We start from the raw sequence: 20,608 nt of genomic DNA, 5'->3' as shown, positions 1-20,608 counted from the left end.
GTAGATAAATGACACAATATGTTACTGCATACGTCAGCAGACTAATTAGGAGTCTTTGTTTGTTTACTTACTACTAAAAGACAAGTTGTCTAGTATGTTCACTATTTTATTTAAGGACTAAATTGCAATAATAAACATATGTTTAATATACCCTAAGAGTTTTTGTTAAAATAAAGCCAATAATGCCATTTTTTGTGGTCCCCTTTATTTAGAAAAGTACCGAAAAGTATCAAAATAATTTTGGTACCGGTATCAGGACAACACTAGTACCTGGAGAAGACTCAAGCACCCAGACTGATGTCAAACACCCAATTTAAGAAGCAGTGACATTGCATTTAAGTAATAAACTTTATTTTCTTCACTTTTGTGAGATGGAAAATGATAAAAACGTACAGCTCGGAGACTTTTCATCTATAAGTCCTTGTTTTCCTTTTGCGTCGTAACAATAAAACCAAAAAAATCAGAACAATCTCCATATGTCTTTGACCAAAAAGCTTAAAGAGTGAAAATAAATTATCGTAGCAATAATTATAACATCAAATATAACAACCATAATAGCAATTAAGTATTTATAAACACTCTATTTACTGTCATTTTCTTTTCCCTCCGTAAAAGGCCGTCTTTAAAAACAGGTGTTGGTGCACAATCCAGCATGTGAGGAGAGGACGGGTTTATGGGTACTGCGACCTGGGTCTCACTGCCTTGTTTCAGCGGTACTGGAGCTGAAGTCCACAGTCGTTCTGGCTGGGGGGGGGGGGAAGGTGGACCGGGTGCGCATATCTCAGAAAATAAGGAGACGAGGTGAGCCCCTCGGGTTCCTGCTACGGCGTTGAGGTGAGGCAGGTACCAAAGTGACTTGGGAAGAACGAGCAAAAAGAATGACACGCATTGCCCATCTCTCCCGAGGAAAAAAATGCCGAGCTCCTCACAGAGTCTCTGCTCCCATCGACTCAACCCGCAGTTATCAAAGTCCAACTGAGTCCAACCACTGTACAAGACTGCTCAGCTTCCGCCTTATTATGGAGGGGTTCGGGGGGGGGTGTGGGGGCTTTAATGGTAATGGCAACACGGTGGGTCAGACAGGAAAGAGGAGTTCAGTGAGGCTCTGCCCAAACCGGCGAGCGGTTAGTGTGGTGGGGGTGGCCGAATGAAGGGTGAATGGGCGTGGGAGTCGGCAGCATGTGTCCCGAGTGGCTGAAGGGGGGTAAGTGACCCATGTGGGTCATGTGGCTGGTGAGGCCGCTGGCAGCGCCAAAGGGAGAGGCCTTGTCCTGCATGCACTTGGACAGCTCTTCGAAGCCGTCCCCTGATCTCTTGTTCCTCTTGGACTTGCTAGACATCTTGCGGTTGCGGGTCTGGATGCCTTCTTTCTTCATGGTCAGCGGTCTGTTGACCTATGGGGTGGGGGGGGGCAGCACATTAGCTCAACGTGTCCCAAACAAAAGCTGCACTGACATCATGAATACTGCAGTATTACTCAGTTTTTGCCATTAACTTTGTTGAGTCGTACAAAGCTGACTTGTCAACCCTCCCGAATTTCCCGGGACAACCATTCTCCCAAATTTCTCCCGATTTCCAGCCGGACTTAAGGCACGCCCCCTCCAGGTCTGTGCGGACCTGAGTGAGGACAGCCGGTCCTCACGTCCGCTTGGCCAACCAAAAAGTAACCCCAGAACACTATACCGTATAGTGTTCTGTGGTTACCTTTTGGTTGGCCAACGGTTTACGTTGTATTGCGCACCGTGACCGCAAGTGTGGGAGTCGGTTCTGAAGTATGAAGTAAAGAGACGTAACTTCGTCACCTCGCCTGGTTATTGACTCCAACCCAGAATATTACACTGCCCATACCTATGCTCCTTCAAAGGCTGTGCTACTGGCTGCAAAGCATTGCACTTTCAAATACAACAATGAGTAGAGAGGAGCGTTATGTGTGTATATGTGTAAATAAATGAACACTGAAATTCAAGTATTTATTTTATATATATATATATATATATATATATATATATATATATATATATATATATATATATATATATATATATGTATATATATATATATATATATATATATATATATATATATATATAATAAAATACATATATATATATATAGCTAGAATTCACTGAAAGTCAAGTATTTATTTTATTTATATATATATATATATATATATATATATATATATATATATATATATATATATATATATATATATATATATATATATATATATATATATAATAAAATACATATATATATATAGCTAGAATTCACTGAAAGTCAAGTATTTACTTTATTTATTTATATATATATATATATATATATATATATATATATAATAAAATACATATATATATAGCTAGAATTCACTGAAAGTCAAGTATTTATTTTATTTATATATATATATATATATATATATATATATATATATATATATATATATATATATATATATATATATATATATACAAACCCCGTTTCCATATGAGTTGGGAAATTGTGTTGGATGTAAATATAAACGGAATACAAGGATTTGCGAATCATTGTATTCCGTTTATTTTTACATCTAACACAATTTCCCAACTCGTATGGAAACGGGGTTTGTATATAAGAAATACTTGAATTTCAGTTAATTCTAGCTATAAATATACTCCTCCCCCCTTAAACCTGACACCCTGGCCCCGCCCACCCCGACCCCGCCCACCTCAACCCACCCCCACCCCAAATCTCAAGGAATTTGGAGTTCTCAAGGTTGGCAAGTATGTTACAAAGTGTTTATACTGGAAGTGTCGTACCTCACAGCTGTTTGATTGCAACGTGCATCTCGGTTGTGGTTTTCATTACCAAAATGTGTAGGTTTAAAATTGCCATGTAAAATCGCTAATGCTAATCAGTAGCACGCACGCGGCATATCCAAAGTAAATTAGCATCGAGCTAGCGCATTTTGAAAATTAAGTCACCCGTTTCCATTGTTGTCCTCGTATATATATAACCTCTAAAGGCCTTAGTGGCCACATGCGTGGACAGCACCTTTTAGCTTTTATTTCCAAAATTGTGTACACTACTGAATTCGGGTCTTATGGCCCAATTATGTGGACACTTATACTGCCATCTGGTGGTGTCAGAAGAGTATAACATACAATGGAATTTGGAGGGGAAAAAAGTGTAAAAATAAAAATTAGCATGTCACTACACATGAAGTACACGTTTGTGTACTTATGGACTAAGTACATCATATCAAAAGATGATTTTTAGTTTTTATTCTAATCAGGGTCCAATAAGCCCAAATAGCAAAGAGAAATAAAAATAGCATGTAAACAAACAGCTTGGGCCTTAAGAGGTTAACTCAGGCCTGGGCAATTTTTTAGAATTTAGAGGAAAAAAATGTGTCTGGGGGCCCGTATATCTGATTTTTAGGAACGCTAGTACAAAACCTCACAATAATGTCTGATTGAATGCTAAAAACGTAATGACAGACCGCCTTAAAAAACGGAATGGAATTTTAATTTTTTTTACTGAACGAGACACCCAGAATGTACGTGAAAATAAAGAATGTGGGATTTACAATACAAACTATGAAGGATAAAACACTGAATATTGACAACATGTGAACGTCACACCTCCCTCTCCATCCACATATTTTACAATCAAGCGAAACGCAACAAAAATGCAACAAACACAGCTAAATATAGTTTTTTAAAAAATCTGATATATCACTAAGCTTTAGAACTTTGCTGTAAAAATCTCCTTCCGCGTCTGTCCCTGACACCCGCATTTCAGGCTGACATTCTGTGGAAACGCTCCCCGCCCACACTGCTTGGTGCCTCGTCTGAGCTGCTGTGACTTAGATCACCATAGTAACTAATTAGATTACCATAGTAACTAATTAAATTACCATAGTAACTAGTATATCCTGCAAAAGTGCAGATTCCAACCATTGAAATTGGGCCTTAATTTTCCCAAGTCTGATTTAATGCAACATTAAATATTAAAATTTTTTACTAAATGAGACACCCAGAATGTACATGAAAATAATGTGGGATTTAAGATATGAACTATAAACGATAAAACACTGAATATTGACAACATGTGAACGTCACACCCCCTCTCCATCCACATATTTTACAATCAAGCGAAACGCAACAAAAAGGCAACAAACGCGGTTAAATATGAGCGTGAAAGGTCAAAAAAAATCTGATATATCTGATATATCACTAAGCTTTAGAATTTTGTTGTAAAAATCTCCTTCCGAGTCTGTCCCTGACACCCGCATCTCTGGAAACCCTCTGTGGAAACGCTCCCCACCCACACTGCTTGGTGCCTAGTCTGAGCTGCTATGACTTAGATCAGGGTTCCCCAACCTTTTTTCTACCAGGGACCGGTTTAATGTATGCATTATTTTCACGGACCGGCTTTCTACTTTGGCTACAATCGGACGCATTAACATTTTATATGTCCATTAATATGCGTTGTCCAATGTACTATAACAAAGGAGTTCTATTAACAAGCTTATTGGTGTGTTTAGTGCAGTGGTTCTTAACCTGAGTTCGATCGAATCCTAGTCGGGCTCAGGGGTTCGGCAGAGGTCAAGACACACCCGACTCATCGTGTAAATAAAAACTTCTCCCTATCGGCGTATTACGGATACGGCAACAACAGAAGTCAGACCGATTTGCAGGTGTGTAATTTGTTGTGAGTTTATGCACTGTGTTGGTTTTGTTGTTTGAACAAGGTGATGTTCATGCACGGTTCATTTTGTGCACCAGTAAAAAAACATGGTAACACTTTAGTATGGGGAACATATTCACCATTAATTAGTTGCTTGTTAACATGCAAATTAGTAACATATTGGCTCTTAACTAGTCATTATTAAGTTCTTATTAATGCCTTATTCAGCATGGCCTTATTATAACCCTAACCCTCTAACCCTGGCCCTAACCCTCTAACCCAGGGGTGTCCAACTCATTTTAGCTCAGGGGCCGCATGGAGAACCATCTATTCCTACGTGGGCCGGACTGGTAAAATCATGGCATAATAACTTTAAAATACAACTACGGCAACTTCAGATTGTTTTCTTGGTTTTACTTTGGCCTAAAATAGAACAAGCACATTCTGAAAAAAGGACATATCACATATGATCCTCTTGACAAAACAATTCAAGTTAGTTGAAAAATCTGCGGGAAAAAATGGTACAGTTTCAAAAACTCCATGAAGAACACAATGAATTTAGACTTAATCTCAGTGTATCTACAAAGCAATTCAACTTTAAGTCACAGCCCATGTAGGATTGAACAAAAAACATAAGAAAGCAGCAAATAATAACTCCTCTATGTATCAACTACCTCATTTGTCTTTCCACTGTTCACTTTCTTTGAATTTTCACAGAAGAAACTAATTTTCACAGAACCATATCAATGTGTCTCATGCAGCATTTTAAGTGGGGTTACCAATTGTTTATTTTACTCCTGTGTGTTTTACGTTGGGTCAGGGGGGAGGAGTCCCAGCCCCGCTACTGTGTACCTCTTGCTTGGTATACTTGCTCGCCCCAATATAAACAATTTGCTTGCCTAACAGAATTGATATTGCGACATCCAGTGGACACATTTAGAAAAACAGTTTATTTAATTTGAAAATGCAGCTCAATTTTACACTGACTCATCTCGCGGGCCGGATTGAACCTGTTCGAGGGCCTGATCCGGCCCACGGGCCGCATGTTTGACATCCCTGCTCTAACCCTAACCAAATAACTCTAAATGAAGTCTTTGTTACTTAGAATATGTTCCCCATACTAAATTGTTACAAAAACATATAACTTTGTCTTGAATTTGAAAAAAACCAACATTTTATTTTTCACTAAAGAAGGGTTCGGTGAATGCGCATATGAAACTGGTGGGGTTCGGTACCTCCAACAAGGTTAAGAACCACTGGCAAAAGTTAAGTCGGAGAAAATGCGGTAGTTTATCAATTAATTAATGTTTCTGTGCGGCCTGGTAGAAAATGCGTCACGGACCGGTACCGGTCCCCGGACTGGTGGTTGGGAACCAATGACTTAGATGACCATAGTAACTAATTAGATAACCATAGTAACTGGTATATCATGCAAAAGCGCAGATTCCAACCATTGAAATACTTTGTATAGTTCAAGACTTACGGTCATTTGACAACATCATTTGGAATGTCCGGCTAACCCGGGGGTCGGCAACCCGCGGCTCTAGAGCCGCATGCGGCTCTTTAGCGCAGCCCTAGTGGCTCTCTGGAGATTTTTCAAAAATGTATGAAGAATGGAAAAAGATGAGGGGGAAAAAAAAAAATCAATTTTTTTGTTTTAGTATGGTTTCTGTAGGAGGACAAACATGACACAAACCTCCGTAATTGTTATAAAGCACACTGTTTATATTAAATATGCTTCACTGATTCAAGTATTTGGCGAGCGCCGTTTTGTCCTACTTATTTTGGCGGTCCTTGAACTCACCGTATAGTCTGTTTACATGCATAACTTTCTCCGACTTTCTAGGACGTGTTTTATGCCACTTCTTTTTCTGTCTCATTTTGTCCACCACACTTTTAACGTTGTGCATGAGTGAGTTTTGTTGATGTTATTGACTTGTGTGAAGTGCTAATCAGACATATTTGGTCACTGCATGACTGCAAGCTAATCGATGCTAACATGCTATTTAGGCTAGCTATATGTACATATTGCATCATTATGCCTAATTTGTAGCTATATTTGAGCTAATTTAGTTTCCTTTAAGTCTTCTTAATTACATTTATATCTCATGACACATGTAATATGGCTTTTAATTTTTTGCGGCTCCAGACAGATTTGTTTTTGTTTTTTTTGGTCCAATATGGCTCTTTCAACATTTTGGGTTGCCGACCCCTGGGCTAGCCAGATTGAAAAGCTCAACAGGCAGCGTGCGGCCTTAATTTGCCCAGGTCTGGTTTAACCGAATAATAAATATTTCTGGTGTCACTTTGCCAGGAATCCAAATGTCTAATTTACAGCCGAGTGCTATAAATATTGAGTAGCCGTTTAGCATAAACTATAGTTGCATTATAAGGTGAGTCAGGGGCGTGTTTGGCCTTTGTCTAATTCAAAACCAAACAGTGGTCCTGGTCAATTTGAATACATGAGGATGAGGGCCTGGCTGGACCTGAAAGGACCAGCCTCCAGACAAATCCTCATCAGTGTAACCGACGCCGTTACACTGAATGACGGTCCCACCCCGCAGCCTCTCGGGGGAGTACCGCCCCCCATTGAAACAACCATGGATTAATAATAAAAAAAAGGAGGACGGCCGGTGGGTTCCGCTCGACAGGGCGAGCTGGCTTTGCTCGGCACTCACAGTGTCTCCCGCTCTTAAATCGATACAAGCTGTCCGCCCACTTGACCAGTTAACGACCAGCCCCCGTCATCAGCTTCCATCCCCAAAACCATGCTCCGTGTGTGTGTGTGTGTGTGTGCGTGTGTGTGTGTGTGTGTGTTCTGGGGCTACTTACATTGTGCAGTTTGTAGTAGAGGCCACAGGCATTACACACCGGGTCTCCATTCCCGTTACGCCTCCACAGGGTGGTGGTGGTGGTCTGGCAGTTTGCACAGCAGGTGCCTGCACGGCGTGCAGCGGACTGCAGGAAGCAAAGCAGTCACGTTAGAAATGTAAACTAGGTGATTTTTATTCCGATTATCACACTTTTGAATGTTGGATCAATCGCAAGTTATTTACTCACTTGCGTAGTTTAAACGAACCAAGAAAATATCGCCGCTCCCAGTCTGTGGAACGCTCTCCCTGACCACCTGAGGGCACCACAGACTGTGGATGCCTTTAAAAAAGGCTTAAAAACCCTTCTTTTTAAAAAAAAAAAAAGCCTTTTTTTAATAGATATATGCATACTAGTTTTAGCTATTTGGCTGTTCTAGTTTTTTTTAATTTTTTATTTCTTATTATCTTTTTATTTTAATTTTAAAGTTTATAGTTTATAGTTTAAACCAGGGGTCCCCAAACTACCTGCCGGATCCGAACCGCCAGCGTCCAAAACCAGGCCCGCGGGAAGTCCCAAGTATAAATTTTTTTTTAAAACTTTAAAAAAATTAAAAATTAAAAAATTAAATATTATTTTTTTCTGTCTTTTCTTATCCACTTTGTACCGCTTGCTACTCACTGTGTCTCCTAGCCACTCAGGCAAATCATATTGTCTAAAAATGTATTTTCTCATCGATAACGTGACATCATCGCGCGCGCGGAAAGTGCGCTATATATATATATATATATATATATATATATATATATATATATATATATATATATATATATATATATATGTATATATATATATATATATATATATATATATATATATATATATATATATATATATATATATATATATATATATATATATATATAGCGCACTTTCCGCGCGCGCGATGATGTCACGTATATATATATATATATATATATATATATATATATATATATATATATATACATACATATACATATACATACAGCCCGGCCCCCGGCCAAATTATTTTAACCCAATGCAGCCCCCGAGTCAAAAAGTTTGGGGACCCCTGGTTTAAACGAACCTAGAAAATATTGCCGCTCCCAGTCTGTGGAACGCTCTCCCTGACCACCTGAGGGTACCACAGACTGTGGATGCTTTTAAAAAAATGCTTAAAAACCCTTTTTTTTTTTTTTTTTTAAACATTTTTTTTTAGATACATGCATACTAATTTTAGCTATTTGGCTGTTCTAGTTTTTATTTTTATTTTATTTTTATTTTTTAATACACTGTAGCACTTTGAGGTTGTTTACTCAAAGTAAAGTGCTTTTTACAAATAAAATCTATTATTATTATTATTACACAACTGAAGTGAAGACGGACCAACTTCCTGAACAAAGTATATTACTTTTCCAACTTTGCTCATTACACCGTTTTCGACTGGTGGGATCTGAGCCGAGGATGTCGTTGTGGCTTGTGCAGCCCTTTGAGACGCTCGTGATTTAGGGCTATATAAGTAAACATAAAGTAAGCATGTACAGTCACAATAAGTTCTGATATACAAGTTTGTATATGATGAATGCATTATTTATTGTGATTAATCACATTTTGAGTTTGAGTTTATTTGGAACGTGCATGCATACAACATGATACATCCCAATTTCCAGTTTCTCTAATTCAACATGTTCGAAAAGGAGTAGGAAGAAGCAGAGCTTATTTAATTATTTCCCTTTACATTGCAGTTGATAAAACTTGTGTTCACTTCCTGTTCTCAATGTATTCACAATATACTCCATAAGTAATAGCCTTAAAAATAAATAATAATTAGTGAAGTAAGTTGTATTTTGAGATAAATAAGACTATCTACAAAATGAATGGATGGATGAAATAAATTCAGAATGTTTATCATGGTTCTTCTTCTTTGTGCTTTGTAAACACTTTAAGTTTGAAGAGTTTCTTGAAGTGGATCATATTAGTACATTGTTTGATTTCTTTGCCTAATCCATTCCATTATTTAATTGCACAAACTTATATACTGAAGGTCTTAAGTGTTGTATGTGCGTACAAATGTTTTAAATTACATTTTTCTCTAAGATTATATTTCTCCTCTTTTGTTGAGAAGAATTCTTGTATATTTTCGGGTAACAGATCATAGTTTTATTTGTGTATAATTTTAGCGGTTTGCAAATTCACTATGTTGTGGAATTTCAGTATTTTCGATTCAATAAATAAAAGTTTTGAATATTCTCTATATCCAACTTTATGTATTATTCTAACTGAATCTTTTTTGAAACACGGTTAATGAATGAAGTGTACTTTTGTAGTTATTTCCCCATATTTCTGCACAATTAGTTACCTTTGTTATTTTAGACAACCCTAATTTAAACCAAATAGTCAAAAATATTAAAGTTCGATCATTTGGCAATATTACAAACAGCTAAAATGATGTACAAAGCAAACTATAACCTGCAACCAAAGAATGTACAACAATTCTTCTCAACTAAAGAGGAGAAATAAAACCTTAGAGGAAAATCTAATTTACAACACTTAGAACCTTTAGCATATCAGTATGTGGAATTAAATGATGGAATGGATTAAGTAATGAAGTTAAACATTGTACTGATATGATCCACTTTAAGATGTTGTTCAAATGAATAGTGCTTACAAAGTACAAAGAAGAAGAATTATGAGAAATACTTTCAACCTTATTGAAAATAAGATATTCTTCATCTCAGTATGTTAATGACTGAATGATTAATTACATATTACAAAACTTGTATATACTAATTCACGGATGTCATTCTATTATAAAAAGGTCAGTAAATGAATGTATATATTTGTAAACGCTCTGAAGTGGGAAAGGGGTAGGATTAAATAAGCTTTGCTTCTTCCTACTCCTTTTCGGACATGATGTAAAGTGAAATGATATGAAATTGTGTGATGTTTTATGCTGTAAGTGTGTTCATGTTCGAAATAAACTAAAGAAAGAAAGAAACCTATTCACTTTTAAGATGTGGCAACACTGAATATACCGTATTTTTCGGAGTATAAGTCGCTCTGGAGTATAAGTCGCACTGGCCGAAAATGCATAATAAAGAAGGAAAAAAACATATATAAGTCGCACTGGCGTATAAGTCACATTTTTGGGGGAAATGTATTTGATAAAACCCAACACCAAGAATAGACATTTGTAAGGCAATTTAAAATAAATAAAGAATAGTGAACAACAGGCTGAATAAGTGTACGTTATATGAGGCATAAATAACCAACTGAGAACGTGCCTGGTATGTTAACGTAACATATTATGGTAAGAGTCATTCAAATAACTATAACATATAGAACATGCTATACGTTTACCAAACAATCTGTCACTCCTAATCGCTAAATCCCATGAAATCTTATACGTCTAGTCTCTTACGTGAATGAGATAAATAATATTATTTGATATTTTACACTAATGTGTTAATAATTTCACACATAAGTCGCTCCTGAGTATAAGTCGCACCCCCGGCCAAACTATGAAAAAAACTGTGATTTATAGTCCGAAAAATACGGTATGCAAATATAAAAAAGCTTGAGTTCGAATTTCACAAGAAAAACTTAGAATTTTGGCAGCATTATAATAAAAGTCGTCATTTTACTCAACGCAAGTAAAAATTTTACTACAAAACATTTGAGCGATATTACGATGAAAGGTGGAATTTTACTCAATAACAGTCGCAAATTTACAAGAAAATTTAGATTTTATGAAACGAGTTGTAATTTTACTCGACAAAAGTCGCAATTTTATAAGAAAACTTAAAAATGTTGGCAAAGTTATAATAATAAACGGAATTTTACTTGGCAAAATGATGACAAAAGTCATCATTTTACTCAAAACATGTCACTGTTTTACAAGAACAAAAAAAATTGCCAATATTGTGATAAAAGTCAGAATTTTACATGACAAATGTCACCATTTCACATTAAAAAGTAATCATTTTACATAAAAAATGTAATCATTTTACGAGAAAATATTGCAATATTACAAAAAATGAGAGAATATGAGAAATTGGTCCCAATTTTATAAGAAAAAAAGTTGACACATTTTTGAGAAAAAAAATGCTTTTAGTTCATTAATTTATTTTAGAATTTTTTTGTTTGTAATTGGTTTTTTAATCTTCATTATTAACTTCAAGTTATTATAGTATGTCTCCATATTCACATTTATTTTATTTTTCTAAAATAAATTTTGACCAAAGGGAGCGCATTTCAATTTCTTTTCACACTCTTGTTATTACATATGTTGACCAGAGGGGGAGCACTTCACATTTTTTACACACACTTGTTATTTCATATGTTGACTAGAGGGGTAGCACTTTTAAAACCGACACACAGTCCATTTGAAAAATCCCTCCTTTTTGGGAAAATACGGTACTATGTTTTTATGCAATAGTACATAGATCAAACTCTGCATTGTGGCATATAGTACATTTTAAAGGCCTACTGAAAGCCACTACTACCCACCACGCAGTCTGATAGTTTATATATCAATGATGAAATCTTAACATTGCAACACATGCCAATACGGCCGGGTTAACTTATAAAGTGCAATTTTAAATTTCCCGCTAAACTTCCGGTTGAAAATGTCTATGTATGATGACGTTTGCGCGTGACGTCAATCGTTGAAACGGAAGTATGCGGACACATTGAATCCTATACAAAAAACTCTGTTTTCATCTCAAAATTCCACAGTATTCTGTCACTCCTAATCGCTAAATCCCATGAAATCTTATACGTCTAGTCTCTTACGTGAATGAGCTAAATAATATTATTTGATATTTTACGCTAATGTGTTAATCATTTCACACATAAGTCGCTCCTGAGTATAAATCGCACCCCCGGCCAAACTATGAAAAAAACTGTGACTTATAGTCCGAAAAATACGGTATGTGTAAACAAACAGGCAAATTTAAAAAAAAAAAAGTAGTACAAAAAAAAATGTTGCACATTTTTTATTAAATAAACTAAGTTTTTGGAATGTTTGTAACCAAAATACATTAATAGTTAAGACACTGAATGTATGTTTTGCTGTTTTTTCAATTCATATAATTTTAGAAAATAGGGACTTAGTTTAAACTGAGCCACGAGCCATGGAGAACTCTGGTGCCTCGCTTCCATCGCAGATCAATTCTACACACATAATAAGAAACATTAACTTTACATGCACCAACCCTCTGGGTCTGAGCAGCATCCATGTTGTTCCTTTAAATGAAATCCAGGTGCACAGTGATACTGTTGCCCAGCCACACTCCCCATTTTATTTCCAATGCAAAATAATAGAATCAAGTGAACATTTCAGAGGGGAAAAAAAAGCTTTGCATCCCAATTGTGCACACCGAGAGTGATAAACAGGAGAGGAACATAAATCCATGTATTTTCCAATTCCCACACCCTCTCGGCCCATCTCTTTACAGCGTATAAGCGGCTCCTCTAGTGTTGTGATAATCTCTTTACAGTATATGTCAGTCTGGCCAGAGAGAATGCGGCGTGCCGGGTGAAGGCGGAAACAGCCGGGAGCCTGACTTCCTTATCTGGGCCGGGCAGATATCCGGATAGGAAACAACTGGATGCCCCTTTGAACACGGCTCTGACAAACACTTGAGTTGAAAATGCAAAAAGCTGCAGCCACATAGGCAGAGCCGGTGGAAAATGGAATGGGCTCTTTTTTTTCGTTTCTGTGGCTAAGGAACAACTCGGGAAAACATTTCCATTATAAACTGTTAAAGAAGTTCATGTGTAAATGCTGGTAGTCTTAGCTGTTTCTAACATCCGTAATTAACACATGAAAAACATGAGGAAACTAATTATTTTTCATTTATAATTTAACTATCATTCATTTAATTATTAAACATATCAAGCATCTTTATAATAATAAATTGACTTGGCTAAAATTGATATTTTGTCAAGTTATTTATTTGCATTACTGTTTAATACAGTAATAATAATAATAATAATAGATTTTATTTGTAAAAAGCATTTTACATTGAGTAAACAATCTCAAAGTGCTACAGTGTGTTAAAAAAATAAAAAGATAATACAAAATAATAAAAAAAATTAAAAATAAAACAGCCAAATAGCTATAACTAGTATGCATATATCTAAAAAAAAAAAAAAGGCTTTTTTAAAAAGAAGGGTTTTTAATAGAGATGTCCGATAATATCGGCCCGCCGATATTATGCTTTAAAATGTAATATCGGAAATTATCGGTATTGTTTTTTTTATTATCGGTATCGGTTATTTTTCTTTTTTTTTAAATTAAATCGACATGAAAAAACACAAGATACACTTACAATTAGTGCACCAACCCAAAATACCTCCCTCCCCCATTCACACTCACTCACACAAAAGGGTTGTTTCTTTCTGTTATTAATATTCTGGTTCCTACATTATATATCAATATATATCAATACAGTCTGCAAGGGATACAGTCCGTAAGCACACATGATTGTGCGTGCTGCTGGTCCACTAATAGTACTAACCTTTAACAATTAATTTGACTCATTTTCATTATTTACTAGTTTCTATGTAACTGTTTTTATATTGTTTTATCATTTCTTTTATTCAAGAACATTTTAAATTTATTTATTTCATTTTATTTTATAATTTTTTTTTTAAAAGATCTTATCTTCACCATACCTGGTTGTCCAAATTAGGCATAATAATGTGTTAATTCCACGACTGTATATATTGGTATCGGTTGAAATCGGTATCGGCAATTAAGAGTTGGACAATATCGGATATCGGCAAAAAAGCCATTATTGGACATCCCTAGTTTTTAAGCCTTTTTTAAAAGCATCCACAGTCTGTGGTGCCCTCAGGTGGTCAGGGAGAGCGTTCCACCGACTGGGAGCGGCGGAGCAGGTAGCCCGGTCTCCCATTGTTCGTAGCTTTGTCCTCGGAGGTTGGAGGAGGTTAGCCTGTCCGGAGCGGAGGTGTCGTGTGGAGGATTTGGGGGGTGAGTAATTCTTAAACTGCTACGTGTACCACTAGTGATACGCCAAATAACCACTCGAAGTACAGAGTTTTATTTGACTATACTCAAACACAGTGTTACTGTTCAAACTGTGTGTAATGGCCATACAAATAAATATACTTGTTAAATAAAATCTTAAATACTTATAAATGTGCTACTGTATTTAGATCTTTGTTGATATGGTGGTACTTGGAGAGCCAAGTGTTTTCTGAGGTGTTACTTGTTGAAAAAAAAATGTTAAACCACTGTTATATATTTTCCGAGTGCACAGTTTTGGCCAAAAATGTTATATATTCCTTTCTTTCTGAAAAAATAGATACTCTATTTAAATTTGTTTGTTAAAAACTACGGAGGGAAGCACACTCTCTGGGCTTGTGGAGGCGGATCTCCACTCGCACAGCGAATTGGTCACCCTTCATGACCGTTAATTACCTAATAAATGCACGACGAAATATCCACACCTCTCACCTTTAATACATGCCACTCAGCGGTAATTGTAGCAACAAAGTCGCAAAATTGGCAAAACAGATCCCTTCTAAACTTCCCTGGCAAAGCAGGTGTGTTGAGACGCTTAGTTACGATACATACTGCAAACAAAACCATAATATGTCCTTCATACCGACAGCCATCAGACTGTATAATGCATATGTTCCTTTTTGACTGTACTTAAATGTATAATAGACTGTATTTATGTTATTCACATGTGAATTATGCTGTATAATAGACTGTATTTATATTATTCACATGTGAATTATGCTGTATAATAGACTGTATTTATATTATTCACATGTGAATAATGCTGTATAATAGACTGTATTTATGTTATTCACATGTGAATAATTCTGTATAATAGACTGTATTTATGTTATTCACATGTGAATAATGCTGTACAATAGACTGTATTTATATTATTCACATGTGAATAATGCTGTATAATAGACTGTATTTATGTTATTCACATGTGAATAATGCTGTATAATAGACTGTATTTATATTATTCACATGTAAAAATACCTAAATGTTTATTGCCTATTGTGAGTGAACTGTGGTGCTGAATTTCCCCCAGGGATCAATAAAGTACTTTCTATTCTATTCTATAATAAAAGCAGGAGCCTATAATAGCTTGCAGGCACATGACAGAGAGAGATAAATATATTCAACGTTTTTATTTTATTTTTATTTTTATTCTTTCTTTCTATTTCGGGAGGAGAAAAAAATATATGTACTCCATGTAATCGCAAATTATGTGTAATCATGCAAAAATATATGATCAAACATTCAAACCATTTTTTAAAATAGAAACGAGTACTAATAATAATGATTTCAAAGCAAGTTATCCATCAAATTGTGCAATGTAAAAGTAGCAATAGATTTCATGGTAATATTAGAATAGAACAGAATAGACCTTTATTGTCATTGTACATTGTACAACGAAATTGCAAAGCAAACTCATTTAGTGCAAATTCATATTGACACATAAAAACATAAGAACATGGTACTAAGATAAATAGATACAAATAAAAACATAAAATACCACGCACACAGCTCACATGCACAGTAATGTTTTATTATGCCTTGTGTTCAGCGACACTATTGCTCTCAGTAAATGACTTTCACAGTAAATTGTGAAATGTACTGTTGCTTTTTATAGCATTTTTCTCTAAATGAAAAAAAACTGTACTTTTTTACGTTTTGGCATTTACAGTAATACACGGAAAAATCTACAGTTGTTGATTTGAGGTAAAAAATAAAATAAATTAAATGGCAGCTCAAGTGCCAAAATTGTACAGTTTTTTTTTATTTACAGTATAAAAAAAACAAATGTCAATTTTACAGTGAATTTTACAGCATTTTTCTCTAAATTAAAAAAACTTTACTTTTTTTACTGTAATATACTGTGGTGCCGTTTTGGCATTTACAGTAATACATGGAAAAATCTACAGTTGTTGATTTGAGGTTTAAAAAAAAAAAATGTTTTAAATGGCAGCTCAAGTGCCAAAATTTTACAGTTTTTTTTATTTACAGTAAAAAAACAAATGTCAATTTTACAGTAAATTTTACAGCATTTTTCTCTAAATGAAAAAAACTGTACTTTTTTTTTACTGTAATAAACTGTGGTGCCATTTTGGCATTTACAGTAATACACGGAACAATCTACAGTTGTTGATTTGAGGTAAAAATAATAAATATAATAATAATTAAAATGGCAGCTCGAGTGCCAAGATTTTACAGTTTTTTTTATCTACAGTAAAAAAACAAATGTCAATTTTACAGTAAATTTTACAGCATTTTTCTCTAAATGAAAAAAACTTTACTTGTTTTACTGTAATAAACTGTGGTGCTGTTTTGGCATTGATTTGCGGTAAAAAAAAAAATTATTTAAAAAAACTGGCAGCTCAAGTGCCAAAATTTTACAGGTTTTTTTTATTTACAGTAAAAAAAAAGCAAATGTCAATTTTACAGCATTTTCTCTAAATGAAAAAACTTTACTTTTTTTACTGAATAAACTGTGGCGCCATTTTGCCATTTACAAAAAAAAAAAATGTAAAAACCTGTCAGCTCAAGTGCCAAAATGTTACAGTTTTTTTTAATTTACAGTAAAAAAAACAAATGTCAATTTTACAGCAAAATTCTGGCAACTGAGCTGCCTTTTTGTATCATAAAAACAGCAGTACTTTTTTTCCTTTTACATTAAATACACTACATTTTGAGGTGAATTTATCGCAACTGACCATATTTTTTTTACATTTTAATTTAAATTCCCTGGCAATTTTTTTTATATTTTAGTTTAAAAAAAATCTACTGATAAAATACATTTAAAAAATGGTGTAATAATAGTATTCACTGTTAGAAGCCAAACATAACTGCGATGTGGCCCTCAGTGAAAACCACTTTGCTGTAGATGCTTCATGAGCATGCGGTGATATCAGCATCTCAATTGAAGCAACATGGGCATTGGTATCAGTAACAGTATCAGAAGTAGCAGCAATAATGATAGCAGGAACAATGGCAATAGTAGCAGAGTAGTAGTAGGTCATGAAGGTGGATCATCAGGGGGTGAGGGCAACAAACAATTACCGGAAGATCGTAGGGAAAATATAACTTTCCTGGAATTGTGCTGCAGGCATCTGCTTTTTGCTCATATTTGGATACCTTCTCCCCCGTGTGGTGAAGCATACGAGTCGGGACTCACCAGTCTGCGTTTGGGCTTGATGAGCGGTCGATTCTGGCCGTTCATCTTGTGGTACAGTCCGCAGGCGTTGCACAGGTAGTGGCCGGTACCGTCCCGTCGCCACAGAGGGGTGGAGGTGGCGCCGCAATTTACACACTCACGGCCCTCTGCGTATAATTCAAGAGGCGACAAGAAGAATTTTTATATAATTAAAAATGTCTGGCTTGGTCGGTATCACACAATGACTGCTGGATGACCCCAACGGACCCCGAAAGTCAGACCGTGTCCACGTGCGTCATTAAACCCGGCACAACGTTAAATTATAGCCGAAGACACTAAATGTGTTCATGCTTCAAAATTGACTACAATTGTGATGTTGAAATCCAGCAAATCAAACATGCGTAGTAAAAAGTCCCCCCTTTCACTGCAAAAACTGAAATCTAAGTAAGATGAAATATCTCAAATAAGGGTGATATTTGCTTATTTTCTGTCTGATAAGATAATTCTTCTCACTAAGCAGACTTTATGTTAGAGTGTTTTACTTGTTTTAAGGGTTTTGGTCCTAAATGATCTCAGTAAGATATTACAGCTTGTTGCTGAGATTTGATTTCCTATTTTGAGTAAAACATGCTTGAAACTAGAATATCAACTGTTGCAAAGCTGTGTCATCAACACTCACAAGTATAAAACTGCTTTTTCAAAGTAAGAATTTCTTACTTCAAGCATGAAATAAAAAATCCTGACTTTGACACAATTGTGTCTCATAATTAAAACTTTGAGGTTTTATTTTCAGTGAAACAATAGAACATACGTACTCATATAGTAGTACAGTCGGCACAGTACAGCAAACTGACAGTTAATATTTAAACATTTAACATACTGCAAACAAAACCGTAATATGTCTTTCATACCGACAGTCATCAGACTGTATAATGCATATGTTCCTTTTTGACTGTACTTAAATGTATAATAGACTGTATTTATATTATTCACATGTGAATAATGCTGTATAATAGACTGTATTTATGCTATTCACATGTGAATAATGCTGTATAATAGACTGTATTTATGTTATTCACATGTGAATAATGCTGTATAATAGACTGTATTTATATTATTCACATGTGAATAATGCTGTATAATAGAATCTATTTATATTATTCACATGTGAATAATGCTGTATATTAGACTGTATTTATGTCATTCACATGTGAATAATGCTGTATAGTAGACTGTATTTATATTATTCACATGTGAATAATGCTGTATAATAGACTGTATTTATATTATTCACATGTGAATAATGCTGTATAATAGACTGTATTTATGTTATTCACATGAGAATAATGCTGTATAATAGACTGTATTTATATTATTCACATGTGAATAATGCTGTATAATAGACTCTATTTATATTATTCACATGTGAATAATGCTGTATAATAGACTGTATTTATATTATTCACATGTGAATGGTTCATGCACATTCAGATAAATTCTTCAAAATTACAATTAAAAAAAATGTGGTTGGGGGCCGGGCTGTAAATATATATATATATATATATATATATATATATATATATATATATATATATATATATATATATATATATATATATATATATTCCTTGCGCACTAATTGACTGAATGATGTCATGTTATCGATGGAAAAATGCAAGAAATGTAATGCCGAGCGCATATCATTATGTCAAGATAATGGCACTAGCATTTACTTAATTTAAGAATATTTTTCAACATATTGAGAAAAAAGGTCTCATATTTGTTTTTTCTACCAAGAAAAGTGCACTTGTTATTAGTGACAATATACTTATTTTAAGGTATTTTGGGGTTCATTGAGGTTAGCTAATTTGACTTGTTATGGAAAGTCTTGACAAGCCGATTTTTCTTGTTCTATTGGCAGATAACTTTGCTTAGTTCCAGTAAATTGTTTTTTTTTCTTCTTGTTTTTGAACACTGACTTTTTGCAGTGTATATTTGTCCCACACCAGTTTGACTCTCTCCGAACCGGCCTGTTGCTCAACTCTCCTAATTCAAGTATCCCATTCTCCCCAGAGTATCGCCTCATTATTGCTGATATAATACCAGCGACACCCAATGTCCCACCCTTCGCTCTACAATGGAATTTGACCTGAGCAAAAAAAAAAAAGAAGCTTGGTTCCTTTTGAAATGCATCTCTGTGCTTTTTTTTATACCTCCTTTTGTCTTCCCCTCAAGTGTTTCGCAAGTCCGGCAAAGCGCATTAAAGCAGGGGTCATTAGTGCTTTAAAATATTCATCAGCGAGCACTGGCGTCTTACGCAACGTTTTAGTGTTGGAATTAAGAAAAAACTTGAAGATGAAAGGTTTTCTTTGAAAAGGCAGGCAAAGGAGAGGAGGGTCGGGTTTTAGGGCTAATTCAAAAAGGAAGCATATATACAATATATATTTATATTGTACAATTACAGTGTTTAATCAGATTAATCGCAGTAAATTACTTGGATGCATTATTTAATTTAACTTTAAGAAAGACCATAACATTCACAATTGAAGTTAAAAAGTGGCTTTGGAGCAATCAAAGCTGCTCACCCGGTCAATAAGGTGGCCACTATGTTTGACACATCAACTTAATGTGTATTATATTTATCCATGAGAGCATTTTTGTTGTAAATTGTGAGGTGTGTCTGTTAAAATCATGGTTGTTTTTACAAATGATGTATTGTATTGTCTTTGTGTAATGATGTAAATGAGGTGTGGTTGTGTTGTATGTTAAGTATGTGTCCATGAAAGGGCATTTTTATGAATTTTCTTAATTTGAATACATGCTATAGTATGATTTTATTGTCATAATTTTATTCCATGATTTTTGTATCCCTTTAATTTAGGTAGCCATGGACTGCAGATGGAAATGAGCTATTCAGC

General features: G+C 35.0%; 1 protein-coding gene across 2 annotated transcripts in view; it reads right to left on the bottom strand.

Annotated features, from left to right (window-relative positions):
• Positions 1–234: 234 nt before the first annotated feature.
• The window catches only part of gata2a (GATA binding protein 2a), a 28,107-nt gene continuing 7,733 nt past the window's right edge, over positions 235–20,608 (bottom strand). The window contains exons 4-6 of one of the 2 annotated variants that reach the window (XM_062044790.1): positions 17,712–17,870; positions 7,501–7,626; positions 235–1,394 (exon numbers count right to left, since the gene is read on the bottom strand). In XM_062044790.1, coding sequence (XP_061900774.1) covers positions 1,095–1,394; positions 7,501–7,626; positions 17,712–17,870 — 585 coding nt within the window. In that variant the 3' untranslated portion in view covers positions 235–1,094. The remainder of the gene's footprint in view (positions 1,395–7,500; positions 7,627–17,711; positions 17,871–20,608) is intronic. The other variant, XM_062044798.1, reaches the window with a different exon arrangement.

Source organism: Entelurus aequoreus, linkage group LG01 (genome assembly GCF_033978785.1).
Source record: "Entelurus aequoreus isolate RoL-2023_Sb linkage group LG01, RoL_Eaeq_v1.1, whole genome shotgun sequence".
Taxonomy (NCBI): domain Eukaryota; kingdom Metazoa; phylum Chordata; class Actinopteri; order Syngnathiformes; family Syngnathidae; genus Entelurus; species Entelurus aequoreus.
This window is presented reverse-complemented; position numbering and strand designations above follow the sequence as displayed.